The 14,735-nt window shown below is 57.7% G+C and overlaps 1 protein-coding gene across 1 annotated transcript; it reads left to right on the forward strand.

Annotated features, from left to right (window-relative positions):
* The first annotated feature begins 554 nt into the window (after positions 1-554).
* Positions 555-6,029, forward strand: CD79A (CD79a molecule). Its single transcript, XM_084613763.1, has 5 exons — positions 555-2,251; positions 3,534-4,004; positions 4,355-4,473; positions 4,681-4,749; positions 5,287-6,029. Exons 1-5 carry the CDS (start codon positions 2,197-2,199, stop codon positions 5,398-5,400), a joined length of 828 nt encoding a protein of 275 aa, XP_084469889.1. The 5' UTR covers positions 555-2,196; the 3' UTR covers positions 5,401-6,029.
* Positions 6,030-14,735: the final 8,706 nt, after the last annotated feature.

The following is a 14,735-nucleotide window of genomic DNA, read 5'->3' on the forward strand; positions in this document are numbered from 1 at the left end:
ACCCCCTGACTGCACCCCCAGATCCCCCTGCACCGCCCCAGCCCCCCAACTGCCCCGCACCACCCCCTGACTGCACCCCCAGATCCCCCTGCACCGCCCCAGCCCCCCAACTGCCCCGCACCACCCCCTGACTGCACCCCCAGATCCCCCTGCACCGCCCCAGCCCCCCAACTGCCCCGCACCACCCCCTGACTGCACCCCCAGATCCCGACTGCACCCCCGCACCACCCCTAGCCCCCATTACACCACCCCAGCCCCCAAACCTTCTTGCACCCCCTGCTGCACGCCAACCCCCTGCACCCGCACTGACTGTACCGTCTAGCATGACCCCACTACGCTGCCACAACCGTGCACCACCCCCTGACTGCACCCCCAGCTCCCCACTGCATCCCTTAGCCCCCCTGCACCGCCCCAACCCCCTACACCGCCACTGATTGCACCCCAGCCCCCCACGGCAACCCCAGCACTCCCTACACTGCGCTCTGCACCCCCCAGCCCCCCCGCATCCTGCCCAGCTCCCCCGCCTTTCCTGCGCCCCATCCAGCCCCCCGTACCCCTACCTCTACCCCACCGACTCCCCTGGACACACACACACCGGACCCAGAAGTTTGGGGTACAAACTTTCCAGTGTGAGCACCTAATGATCGCCCGCCCTGCCCTGCACTCTACCCCGCCCCCGCGTGCCGGGCCCGATTCCCCCGGGAAGGTGGGGGGGGGGGTCTGCGCTGGGCCTGGAGTCTGCGCCCCTCCCCCACCTGCTGCGTGCGCGCCCTCTGGCGGCGAACCCCGGGTGCTGCGCCTGCCGCGCCAGCCCCGTCTGAAATTACCGCGCAGGGAACTAACCCTGCGGCCCAGAATAGCGCGGCCTGGCGGGGCGGGGGCCGGTTGTACCGGGACCCCTCGCTTGGCGCTGGCATGCAGCTGCCTCTGGAGTGGTGCGGGGGCTGTTTGTACAAGGACCCCTCACACAGTGGCAGGGACCTGGCCCCTTTGGGGTGGGGCAGGGGCCAGTTATACAGGGACCCCTCGCCTGGCGCTGGCATGCAGCTGCCTCTGGGGTGGGGCAGGGGCTGGTTACAAATCTCCCCACACAGCAGTTTGAGAGAGAAGCTGAAGAGGAAAAGCCTGCATCCCACTGACGCGGCCGGGGCCAAACGCAGGCAGCAAAGTGGCATTTGGCCCAGGGGTCCCGACCTGACCCCCCGGAGGCCCCACCCCACGCCCTGCCACACAGCGCCCCCTAGTGCCGCACTGGGCTCAGCACTGGCTGCCAGGGGGGACACACACACCTGCAGCGCAGTCCCTGGCCGGACCGACAGGGGTCTCGGCAGGTGCGGGGAGGGGATCTCCCCTCTGGGCTTGGCGCAGGGGCCACGTGGCTGGATCCGTGCCCAGTGCTGGGCCCTGCGCTCCCCGCGCCTGGTGCTGGGCCCCCCACATTCCCTGCGGCTGGTGCTGGGCCCCCTGCGCTCCCTGCCGGCTAGTGAGACGCTGGGGAGGGGCCGGAGCAGAGCCCTGAGGATGATTCAAGGGTTCAAAGCCCTGCCCCAGAGCCAAGCTGCCAGGAGCTCCCACTGTTCAGCCAGGCCCAGGGCGGGTTGTGGGGGACTTGGTCCCTATCTCTCGGCTCCGGGGTCGGGGGCTCTTCACTTCAGCAGCGAAAGGCCAGACGCGCCCTGGCCGGGAGGGGGAGCTAGACCTGGTCGGACAGGGCATTGGGAGACCACAAGCTGGACCACGGATCCCCCGTCCCTGACCATGTTAAATCCCTGAGCTCTGAGATCTGCTCCGGTGATGGTTTGGGGGCCGGGCTGTGGCCTGTGTGGTGCACACAGATCCCTACTGCCCTGAGAATTCCCACCCCACTCCCTGCAACACAGCTCCCCTCGGCTGGCCCTGGGGACCAGAGAGTACCCCCCCCCCGAATCCCCCATCCCAGTCCCCCAGCACCGTGGAAGTCTCCTAGCCAAGTGTGAAGCCTGCCAGCAGCTGTTCGAGCTAGTGCGTGAGGCCGGAAGGCTGCAGAGCTGGGCAGGACCCGCGGGGGCGGGCATGCAGTGGGGCGCATCTCCTGCTGATGGGCACCGAGGAGAAAAGCCAGGACCCGGACGGACGCTTTGCACATGCAGAGCCGGCTGCAGCACGCAGGGCTTCTGCTCCGCACCCCGGCACCAGGAGACGTGAACCCCGACCACCATGGAGACGGGGCCAGCGTGGGTCTGTGTCCTGATCCCCCTCTGCCTCTTGCCGGGTAGGTTCCACGAGGGATCTGGGGGGATGGGGAGCCCCGGCAATGGGCAGAATCACAGCTGAAGCTAAGTAATCTGCCAGCAGCGCTGGGCCGAGGGAGAAGGACTGGCTGGGCAGAGCTCTCCGTTCAGCGCCCCACAAGCACCCAGGCCCTGCCCTGGGGCAGATCAGCCAGCGCCCCCTAGAGGGAAAAGGCCCCGTGCCCGTCCCCCCATCCCCTGAGCCAGGCCAGCCCCTAAACCCCCAGAACAGGGTCAGGTGTAGAATCTGGCCTTTTCTTTGCTAGTTTCGCTTCCTGTCAACAGAGACTGAAAGGAGGAACTGAAAGCATCTGGAGGCTCTGGTATCAGGGGCTGCAGCTGAGTGATCCGAATGGGGGGGTGGCCCTGGGGTGCAGGCATCTCTGAGCCCCTGGCCCCATCCCCGCTGTGCAGGGTGGCCTGTCTCTGGGGCTGGCTGATTGTTCCTGGTGGTTTGGGGGCTAAGGGTTAGTTCCTTTTTTTTAATCTCTGGGGTGGGGTCGGATGCAAATCTGTGATATAACAGACAGAGGGACAGACAGCAGCACGGGATGGGGGGAGCTGATCCAGGGAAGGTGCAACTCACTGATCCATCTGTCACAGACCTACACCCACCCAGTCCTGCAATGCCTGGCAGCAAGGGGGGGAAGCCTCCCCTGCTCTAACCACCAGCCCCCACTCTCCTCCCAGAGCCGGGGAGAGAACCCAGGAGTCCTGACTCCCAGCCCCCCTGCTCTAACCACTAGAAGTGAGCCCCATCTCACTCTGTGCCCACAATCTCCTTGCTCTGGGTTCTGGGGGTGATCGGGAGCCGTGGCAGAGGGGGGAGAGGGCTGTAGGAGCAGAATAGGCCCCCTCACCTGCAGTCTCTGCTGCTAGGTTCCGGGGGGCCTGGAGTCAGTGAGGGGCTGGGGGGCCAGGGCAGCCTCCCTCCCACCCTGCTGGCTCCCCACCCTGGATAGTCTGGTATTCCCCCTAGGTCAGACCAGTGCCCCATCCGGCCTAGCATCCGCCCGCCCCCTGCTGCCCCCAGATCTTCCTCCCCAAAGCTCATCCCCGCAGGCTCGTCCCGCATAGTATTCCCCCTCCCGATCCCCCACCCCTGTCCTGCCCAGTATCCCCCCCAGTATCCCCCCAGGCTTGTCCCACACAGTATCCCCAGCTTGTCCACCTAGGCTTGTTCCACCTGGTATCCCCCTGAATCCACCAGGCCCATCCCCAAGGCTCCGGCTGGTGAGCTGTGGTGTGTCCCCACCCCCACAGGACATCTTTGCCACGAGCTCTGCACAAACACGACAGCGCTGTGCAATGGGACCACCTCGAATGTGACCGAGGTCCTCCCGGCCCCCAGCACCCCTTGGCCCAGGCGCCCTGTGGTCAGGGTGCAAACCAGCCCGGCCGCCCAGCTCCTGGCGGAGAACAGCCTTGTGAAGGTGGAGGCTGGCCTCACCTCTGTGACTGTCCCTGAGGGGGGCCGGGCGACCCTGGAGTGCCGGTTCGAAGCCCCGTCTGGGGCCCGGGTCACCTGGAGCCGAGCCTCTCGGAACTGCAGCGAGCCCATCCTGGTGGCCAATGGCACCGGTCCCCAGCACAGCGTGGCCATCACCGCAGGCACCGGCGTCTCCATCCTCAGCTTCCACTCCGCCAGGAAGAGCGACATCGGCCTGTATTTCTGCCAGGTGCAAACTGACGAGGCCTGGGGCCAGTCGTGCGGCACCTACCTGCGGGTTCGCAGTGAGTGAGGGCCGGGGGTCACCGGGGGCATGCAGCAGAACAGAAGCCACCTGGCCCAGGGTGGCTGCGGGGTCCCCAGTCAAACCCCAGCTGGGACAGTTCCCTTTGCCTCCCTCAGTCCCCCTGGGCCTCTCTGCTGGTAAACAGCTGGGGGGGGAGGCGGGGAGTCTGTGCAGCTGGCCTGCCCTATGCCAGAGGGCCCTGCGTGGTGTGTGTGGGACCTCGTCCCGCCCCAGAGGGGGCTGCGTGGTGGTGAAACTCGTCCCACCCCAGAGGGGGCTGAATGGTAGTGGCGGGGGAGGCTCTGGGGACTTTGGAGCGGAGCTGACCCCCTCCCCCTGGTGTTGCAGAACCCATCCCAGTTCCCTTCCTGAACATGCGGGAATCCACCAAGAACCAGCTGATCACCGCCGAGGGCATCTTGCTCCTGTTCTGTGCCGTGGGGCCCGGCATCTTCCTCCTCTTCAGGGTGAGCCCCTCGGTCCTGGGACCCCCAGACACTGACCGTGGGCTGGGGCCTGGCCCCCTGTCCTGGGGAGCCTGCATCAGGGTCCCCCTAGTGCCTACGGGCTGCTTTGATGGGGGGGGCAGTGTGATCCCCAGGCAGGCTCACTGTGGGGGTGGGGTGAACGCCGCATGGCCCCTGCCTCACGCCTGCTCCCCTTGGCTGTTGCAGAAGAGATGGGAGAATGAGCGGCTGCTGCAGTCCAAGAAGAACGAGTACGAAGAGGAGAATCTGTACGAGGTGAGCTGGGGGGGCGCAGGTGGGGTTGTGTCAGGGAGGTTATGGGAACGGGAGGTCCCAGCCTTTGGCCCCTGCCCAGCACAGCTAAGAAGGGTCAGCCAGGATCCCTGCATGGAGGGGAGGCCCCCAGTGCTGCAAAGCGCAGAGTGGGGTAACGTGGAGATTGCCCTAGGGGGTGCTGGGCTGCAGGGAGCGGGGTGTGGGGCGCTGGCCCCTGGCAGTCAGTGCTGGCCCCAGTGAAGAGCTAGGGGGCACTGGGCTGCAGGGCGCAGTGTGGGGGGCTCAGCGGGGGGCGCTGGCCCCTTGCAGTCAGTGCCTGCCCCAGTGAAGCGCTAGGGGGTCACCCAGTGCTTCTGGACACCCCACCACTGCTGTGTGAAGTGCTGTGGGTCTGTGTGGGGCAGGAGGGGCTGGGAAGCATCAGCCGCTGTGACTGGGCCCCGCCCTCCCCACATGGCCCCTATGGGGCAGGTGCCGGGGGCTGAGCCTCTCCTTCGGTCTCCATACGAGCCAGCCCCCTCTGCTTTGCCACACTAGGGCCTGAACCTGGACGAGTGCTCCATGTACGAGGACATCTCGCGGGGCCTGCATGCCACCTACCAGGACGTGGCCAACCTCCACGTGCTCGACATGCAGCTGGAGAAGCCGTGAGGGGGGCACCGGCCGTGACCCGGGGACCTCTTGGTGCCAGCTGGGTCCCTGGGTCTGGTCTCTCCACGGCAGTTTGTCCCAGGCTGCTGGGCGAGGCCTCCGCCGCAAGCCTGCGTCACCCTGATTGTCGCCACGCTGGGAAGGGAGGGGAGTTGTGCGTTTACACGGACCGTTCTGCTCTGGGGGCCTGGGAGCCGGGTGCTCTCCCCAAGGGGAGAACCTAGTTCCTCTCAGGCAGGAGACGCTTGTCAGGCTAAATGTCATGTTGCAATGGGTGCGCTCCCCACTGAGCGAAGTGTGGGGCGAGGCACGGTGAACTCGCCGGGGAGATCTCAGCAGACCCCGCAGCAGCAGGAAATGTGGACCGATGGCAGAGGGTGCAGAGATCCACCCGGGTACCCTTCACCTGGGGACAGACTGCCGGGGTGCTTGTCTTACAATGGGGGGGGCGGGGGGTGTCGCAGCCAACTGAGTCGTTAATTTAGGTGAGCTAAACTTCATTAGCGCAGCAGTGTCTTGTCACTTCCCGCTGGGCGTGTTATGAGTTTATTTTACATGTAGCCGTTTCTCTCTGCCTCTCGCTGTCACTCCAGTCTGTTCAATAAACGTGTCCGTGTTCTCTCGCTAAACCAGCGGCTCTCAAAATGTCTGTACTGGCAACCCCTTCCACACAGCAAGCCTCTGAGTGCGACCCCCCTTATCAATTAATTTGTATATTTAGCACCGTGATAAATGCGGGAGGCAAAGCGGGGTTTGGGGCGGAGGCTGGCAGCTCCCGACCCCCAGTTTGAGAACCCCTGCTCCAAACCAAGGGCTGTGCTGGGGGCTGAGCGGTAGCAAAGGGCAGTGGCTTCCCTGGGGGCTCTGCTGCCAAGGCCGTTCTCTGCCATGGGGCTTCTCGGGATTTGGAGGTGGAAAGGCTCCAGATCGCACTGACTCGCTCCAAGCCTGGGCTACTCTCCAGCGCCTCACACAACAGGGCTCCAGCTGGAGTTTCTCCTGGCTTGGCCTCACTCCAGCCCCCGGGAGGTTTCTCTGGGTTCAGATTCTTGGGGAGTTTGGCCCGGAGGGGGTTGTGTTGCCCTACTCAGACTAGGCAAGACACCCCCTCTGCCTGCCTCGCTCACACACACAGCCGGGTCACCGGGGGACAGTCGGGGGCTGCTCTGCTCAGAGCGGTAGACGAGCCCTTGGGTGTGGGGGGGTCGTTTTTAGAGCACTGTCTGGCTCAGACACAGAGCAATCGCCCTCACCCGCCTGCCCAGTCAGTCTAGCCCCAGGGGCCGTTTCTCTGCCCAAACCATAGGACTAACCCCTCGGGACCTGCTCCAGCTGCCCCTGGGTATGCTGTCTGAACCCAGGCCTCTCCCTGCCAGGTGGGGCAACACCCATGACCCCCTGAGCTTTGCTAACTGGACAATTTAATGCTCAATCAAACAACAAGCTGTTTATTTTCCAAGGAGAGCGGTTGCTATCGAGTACCGCAGGCTGCGGCTGTGTAAGGCAGAGGGTGGAGGGCTTGCGGGAACAGAGCCGTGTCTGTTCGAGCTCGGCTCAATGAGTGAGGTCAGCGAGGCTCCCGTCTCCGCCCAAAGTCCAACATTTTCATGACCCCTCCTCCTAGTACCTGCAAGAGTAAAATGATAAGGGACAAGACTGATTACAAGCAGAGCTACATTTCCATGCACTTTGCTTTAATTGTAATAAAGTTTCCATGCCCCGGGACACCCCTGCCTCTGGTGTAACATCTAGGAGTGGGAGTCAAGGAGCAGGAGCCATGGGGGTTGTACAAACCAGTCCCTTCCCCCTCCAGGAGTAAGGCCAGGATGAGAGCGGAGCAGCAGCTCTAGGTAGTTACGGTTGAGATTTAACAGAGGACTTTTCAAAATGCTCTGCAGTCTACATGCTTCCTTGGGTTGTGTGAGGGCTCTGCCTCATGGGGTGGGGGCAGGCGGGCAGGGTGAGTGGGCCCAATTTGCATCATTTGAGTAAGAGGTAACACAGTTAAGGTGATGTGGTAGGAGGGCAGTTACCTTAATCCTGTGGTTCCTGGGTTGCAGAGGTTTAAGTTTTCCCTCTGTAGTCTGGGAGGGAACGAGAGGGGGCTGGGCAAGCTTCACTCTGCATTAACATTTCAGGGCAGTTAATAGAAGTTTATGAGCCTGCTGCTGCACTTGCTGGATAGAATAGGTCAGGCTTAGAGGGTTGTGCTTTGAGAGCCAGCTGCCTTGGTTGGGTTCAGTCACTGCCCCCTGCTAGTGTTGGGGACACTGGGGCATGGCCACTAGGTAACTCGAGGGGATGGAAGACCACGAGTGGCGACCTCGCACTAGGCCCAGGTGTCCTTGGCCCCCGCTCCCGCCTGGAGGCACTCGCAGCAGTTATGCTGAGGATCTGCAACAATATGCTGCAGAGTCCGACTGCCTGAAACTAAGCAAGGCCAAACAGGGCAGATATGGAAGAACAATGCTGAATAAAGCAGCTTTATGTATAGTTTAACAAATGATACAGAGAACCAGGGAACTAGCTGGGAACTGGATTGGCTGGCTATATGGATACTTGGGGCAGCTTGCTATTGGATAAGTATGCTGGGAAAAAGGATGTATAAAAGCCTGTGTAACTTCCTGCTTTGGGTGCAGGATTTGAGATTTTATTCTCCCTGTACCTTTTTGCAGCTGCAAATAAACTTTTCTGCTTCTCCACCCCGTTGTGATTATTGGGTGTAGCACACCGGGTAACGAACCACTCAAGCTGTTGTTCAGCCTCTCGGCACTGGGTGCCGGCAACAGCTTTTGGCGTCCCTGGGTGGGCTCGAGGCTGCAATTTAGCCTTGCCCGGACCCCTCCTGGAGGTCAAGGATTGCAGCAAGAACCGACGCCCAGTGCGCACCGGTGAGTTCACCGGGGCCTCGGAGGAGACGCGATTTGATCGACCCCAGAGGGCACAACGGTGCAACGCACTCATATAGTGGAGAAGCAGTTGTGGTGGACAACGGTGAAAAACTGGTCCCTTGGATAAGGTAGGAACCTTTTGAAATCCGGATTGTATGCTCTGTTGGAACCTGGGGACGCCCAGAGTTACCCTGTAGGTATGGGACAGGGACAGAGCTCAGGGGTTAGGGCACGCTGTATACCCCTAGAGTGCATTCTAGCAAACTGGAAGGTATTTGGTGCGGATCCAATGACTAAGAACCAATTAAAACGATTCTGTACAGTTGACTGGCCTCAATATCAACTAGAGGACCAGGAGTGGTGGCCACCAGGAGGGTCAATTAATTACAACACGATCCTCCAATTAGTTTTGTTTTATCAGTGTATGGGTAAATGGAATGAATATTTGTATGCACAAGTGTTTATGGCTTTAAGAAATAGAACAGAGCTGTAATTCTGCAGAGTTGTAATATGACTCCAACTGATTCGGTAGTAGCTAATGTTAGTCCCCAGACCCCCACCCCCACTGTAATGGCAGAGCCGGTGTCCCCTTCGGCCCCCACACCCCCACCTTATAAGGGTAGGATGCCTTGGGTTACAGAGATTGCCCCCTCGGTGGGACTCTATCCTTTGCTTACCGAGACTGTTGTGGCTTGCCCAGGGGCAGACGGACGTCAGGCTACCACTATGCAAGTTTACACCCACGTGCCATTCAATCCAATAGACTTAGCAGTTTTTAAAACACAGGCTGGGGAATTCTCAACGAACCCAAGCAGGTTTATTTCAGTCTTCGAGGGGTGCCTCAGTAGTCACAAGCCGGATTGAGACGACTGTAACATCCTCCTGCGAACCCTGTTGTCTGAGGTTGAAAGACAACGGGTTGTGTCCAAGGCAAGGGAGGAGGTGCAGAGACGGTACGACCGGGATCGTATTAATGTCCCTGACCCGGATGCACAAGTCCCCCGAGCAGACCCCAGGTAGGATCCAAATGATCCTGGGGATATGACCCGCCTTACCTCCTATAAGGAGTTGCTTTTGCATGGACTCCGTCACTCGGCTGTCCGACATAATAATTGGGCAAAGCCATATGAAGTAATGCAGGATTTAAAAGAAAGCCTAGGGGCCTTTCTACAGCGTATTCGGGACACCATTCGACAGAACACTAATGCAGACCCCAATGATCAGGCAACTGAGTCAATTATTAAGGGAATTTTTACGAGCAGAGCAGCCCCTGATATTAAGAGAAAGTTACAAAAAAAGGAGGATTTAATGGGCATGACCATGGCACAAATCTTAGAGACTGCAAACCGAGCTTATAGTCTGAGAGAGACAGAGAAGGAGAGAAAGCAAGTGAGATTGATGGTAACAGCGGTACAGGCCGGCACTAAGGGAAGTGGCCGGGGAGGAAGGGGCCATGGACGCGACCGTCCGGGCCCGCAGGAGAGACGACTGGGTCGCAACCAGTGTGCCCTGTGTCGACAGGAGGGACACTGGAAAAATGAGTGCCAAAAGAGGAAAGAAAAGGGGGGGTGCCCCTATGATGGCGATGGCGGAACAGGAATAGGGGTGTCAGGGGAGATGGACCACTCTACCCCCGGAACCCCGAGTAAAGATGCGGGTGGGAAGCTCAGAAAGCTCCACATATGGCAAGGGGAAATTTTATTGGGTTTCACATATGGCAAGGGGAGTGTCAGCTTTCAAGCGAAAGAAAGGAAGCTATCTGTCAAGTTCCTACCCCAAGTAACCGTAAGCGGCTCAGGGCATTTCTGGGTATGGCAGGCTTTTGCAGGATATGGATCCCAGAGTTCGGACTGTGAGCTAAACCCCTGTACGACTGTGTAAAAGGAGCAGATCATGACCCCTTCTATTGGACCCCAGAGGCTGACAGGGCATTTAAAATCCTGAAAAGAAAATTGATGGAAGCCCCGGCTCTGGGCCTGCCGGATCTCTCTAAGCCGTTTCAGTTGTATGTACATGAACGAAGGGGGGTGGCCCTAGGAGTGCTCACACAGCTGTTAGGAGCATGGAAGCGTCCTGTGGCTTATTTTTCTAAGCAATTGGATCAGGTTGCAAAGGGTTGGCCGGCAAGTTTACGGGCGGTCGCAGCTACTGCCCTAGTGCTTGAGGAAGCCGAGAAGCTAACATTGGGAGGGGTTATGCAAATCTATACTCCCCATATGGTCCGAGCCTTATTGGATGCAAAGGGAGGGCTTTGGCTCACCCAGGCTCGGATTGCTCGGTACCAGGCTAAGCTGTTAGAGAACTCTGAAGTCACCTTACAGCCTTGCCCCTCCCTTAACCCAGCCACCCTCTTGCCAGAAACAGAGGAACAGAAACATGACTGTTTAGAGATCATAGATGCCCAGTACTCCAGCCGTCCAGATTTATGTACCCCTCCCATACGCAGATTATGAGTGGTACACTGATGGTAGCAGTACTGTAATAGATGGGCAAAGGAGGGCGGGTTATGCTGTTTTGACCCTCCATGACACTGTGGAAGCTGAAGGTTTGCCTGCTGGGACCTCTGCCCAGCTTGCCGAACTGATAGCCCTGACCCGTGCACTTGAACTGTCAAAAGGAAAGCGGGTCAACATTTTTACTGATTCAAAGTATGCTTTTGGTGTGCTGCATGCTCATGCTGGCCTACGGAAGCAAAGGGGAATGCTGACAGCCCAAGGCTCCCCAGTCAAGCACGGGCCCCAAATCCTCCGGCTCCTAGAAGCCGTACAACTTCCCTTGGAAGTGGCGGTGGTACACTGTAAAGCCCATCAAAGGGAAGATCAAGATGTGGCCAGAGGTAACGCCCGGGCAGATAGAGAGGCTAAGCATGCTGCCACCCTGCCATCCCCTCAGGCTGAGAACGCCCATATGCATGCCCTTATCCCATCAGTAGGGGAGCTTCCAACCCCTCAGTACTCTGGGGAGGAGAGACAGCTAATCGACAAACTCGGTCTCCGGGAAAAGGAGGGATGGCTCCATTCCCCAGAAGGGAAGGTCCTCCTACCAAAGGGCCTGATCCGGCCAGTGCTGCAGAAACTACATCAAACCACTCATGCTGGCAGGGAAGCACTTATCCAGCTAATGGGAAAATACTTTATCACATCCAGACTCCGACCCCTGGCTGCCCAGGTACAAGCGGACTGCTTAGTCTGCCAAAAGAATAACCCCCGACCGGGACATCCTGTGCCATCAGCTGCCCTAGAACCCACTCCGGGCCCCGGACAAGTGTGGCAAATAGACTTTACTGAGTTTCCCCGGACCCAAGGGATCAAATATCTCCTTGTCATAGTGGATCGGTTCAGCGGATGGCCAGAAGCCTTCCCATGCCGTAACTGCACTGCCAGGACAGTGGCCCTCAAGTTTGTTAAGGAGATCATTCCTCGCTTTGGACTCCCCCTGTGGATGGAATCTGACAACGGGACACACTTCACGTCAAAAATCATCCAAAGCATCTCACATGCCTTACAGATCCCCTGGAACTCCATACGCCCTGGAGACCGCAAGCCAGTGGGGTCGTGGAGCGTACCAATCAGACCCTTAAACGGCATCTCTCAAAAGTGTGCCAAGAAGCCTCACTGCGATGGCCTGATGCTTTGCCCCTCGTCCTACTCCGTATCCGCGTTCTCCCAAAGGGTAGATTAGGGCTCAGTCCCTTTGAAATTATGTTTGGAAGGGCATGGCCTGTAAATGGCACCCCGGTTCTGTCAGGGGAATGGGAGTTGGGTAATGTTTTTTTGTCTCAGTATATGTGTTCCCTGTCTGCTGTTCTCTTGTCTCTTCACAGGTATAGCAAGAATTCCCAGCCTCTCCCCTTGGACTCTCCCGTCCACTCCTTACAGCCCGGTGACTCCGTGCTTGTTCGTACCTGGAAAGACGAGCCTCTCCAGGAAAAGTGGAAAGGACCCTATACCGTCCTGCTGATCTCCCATACAGCGGCAAAGGTCGAGGGCCACAAGAACTGGATCCATCACGCTCGTCTGAAGGCAGTACCTGCCCTCTCGTCAGCAGGACAGTGGACCGTCCAACCTGCTGACTCCTCATCTAGTGACGATCTCGGGCTAAAGCTACTGTTTAAAAGACACAAATAGCAGGCACCTTAATGCTAAAATGGGCCCACCCAGGTACTGGAGACCCTGGCTTGGGAAGACTCTGGTGATAATTAATTGGGTAACATTGTTATTCTCTGTATTGGTATTTCCAAATTGTGCATATCGGGAGCATAACTCCTTTGTTTCGCTTGCGCACCATGTTGCTATTTTAACAAACCAGACTGATTGCTGGGGATCTGCTCCAACTCCACTGTCCCCCAAAACGGGAATGCCCCTTGACATGCTGCCCCTGACCCTAGCAGAATTAGGCGCCACCAAAGAGCAGGAAGGAACGGACTCGCCGTTCTGGAACAAGACCTCTTTACAGCAAGCCACCTATCAGGACCAGGAGTATTCAGTTGCAGTACTCACTGAGGGAGTGTTATGTTTTACCCGAAGCCAATCTGATCACTATGGGCGTCCTGTGGGAAAGAGCTCCTGTGTTATTACACATTGGCTGATGGGTATTGGATAAAGACCAAAAGGGGAGGCCAGCAGTGTGGGTGTAATGGTTCCTCCCCTTTTAGGGAAACTCAAATAATCTTACCACAGAAAAGGGGTTTGGAAATATAACTTGCCGTCCAGTTAATATCTCCAACATAGCAAGCCAATGGTAGGTTTGTAGTGGTCCCTATGGCGAGTGTAATTTGAACGGCACAATTAGAAACGCCCCCCCTTGTACCCAATCAGGAGGATGGGATGCCCCCCTAGGGGCATATGAACTGGAAAAGCAGCCTTAAATATCCCAGGAATCCCCTTAAGAAACAGTCCTTACTGGGCCCTACAGGGTCACTATTTTGTATGTGGCCAAAAGGCTTACAAGGTGCTGCCAGCCAACTGGACAGGTAGCTGTTATATAGCTCATGGAGTTCCTCATCTTTCCATAACTGCCACGCTGCCCAAAGGAAAGATTAGAAATGCCCGACACCTTTGTTGAGTCACGAGAAAAGACCCTGCGGCGACTGACTACGGCATTGGAGGGCAATATGAAGAATTCCCTCACAACCAAGAAGCTGGTAGGGTGCTCTGTACTGGGAATAGCGCCACTGGTTTCCGGGCCAGCCATGGCATGCATAGGCCACCATACTATAAGGCTGCAGATGGTACTTGAGAAGGTGGCCTTAGAGTTAGAGGACTCGGTTAGTGATTTAGGGTCAGCAGTAAAAACATTAAATAAAGAGGTACAGCAGCTCAGGACGTTTTCCCTCCAAAACAGGCTGGCTTTGGACTATCTCTTGGCATCCCAAGGAGGGGTTTGTGCCCTCGTCAGGCCCTGATGTTGTGTATATGTAAATGATAGCAGTTATGAGATCTATGACAAGGTGGTACAGGCTGAGGCCCATGCCCGAGCCAGAGCACAGGTTGCCTATACTGCCCCCGAGAGCGATTTGGTTGCAAACCTTGTTTTCAGGCTGGGGTTTGTCGTTTTGGCTTGGTGGTTTATTTAGCCTGTTATTGAAAGTTCTCTTTCCTGTATTGCTTGTATTACTGGTATTGTGCTGTGCAGTCTCATGCGTTAGGGCCCTTTTGCAAAAGTTAATAAGTCACTCTCTTCAGGCTATCACAGAGTGCTTATGCAAAGTCCTATTGTAAAGAAATAAGTAGCCCAAGTGAGAAAACTCAGAGCCAAGGTTGTTGAGTGTTCTCAAAGGGGGGAGTTGTTGGGGACACTGGGGCATGGCCACTAGGTAACTTGAGGGGATGGAAGACCACGAGTGTCGATGAAGCCCCCTCGCACTAGGCCCAGGTGTCCTTGGCCCCCCCTCCCGCCTGGAGGCACTCGCAGCAGCTCTGCGTACTAGGCCCAAGTGTCCTTGGCCCCCCCGCCTGGAGGCACACACAGCAGTTATGCTGAGGATCTGCAACGATATGCTGCAGAGTCAGATTGCCTGAAACTAAGCAAGGCCAAACAGGGCAGATATGGAAGAACAATGCTGAATAAAGCAGCTTTATGTATAGTTTAACAAATGATACAGAGAACCAGGGAACTAGCTGGGAACTGGATTGGCTGGCTATATGGATACTTAGGGCAGCTTGCTATTGGATAAGTATGCTGGGAAAAAGGATGTATAAAAGCCTGTGTAACTTCCTGCTTTGGGTGCAGGATTTGAGATTTTATTCTCCCTGTACCTTTTTGCAGCTGCAAATAAACTTTTCTGCTTCTCCACCCCGTTGTGATTATTGGGTGTAGCACATTGGGTAACGAACCACTCAAGCTGTTGTTCAGCCTCTCGGCACTAGGTGCCGGCAACATTAGGGATCACTGTGCAGGATAAGATCAGTCTCAGAGAAGCTCCTTTTATTAACACAGGCTTAA

This window comes from Lepidochelys olivacea (assembly GCF_965140295.1).
Source record: "Lepidochelys olivacea isolate rLepOli2 genome assembly, chromosome: 24".
In the NCBI taxonomy this organism is placed as follows: domain Eukaryota; kingdom Metazoa; phylum Chordata; order Testudines; family Cheloniidae; genus Lepidochelys; species Lepidochelys olivacea.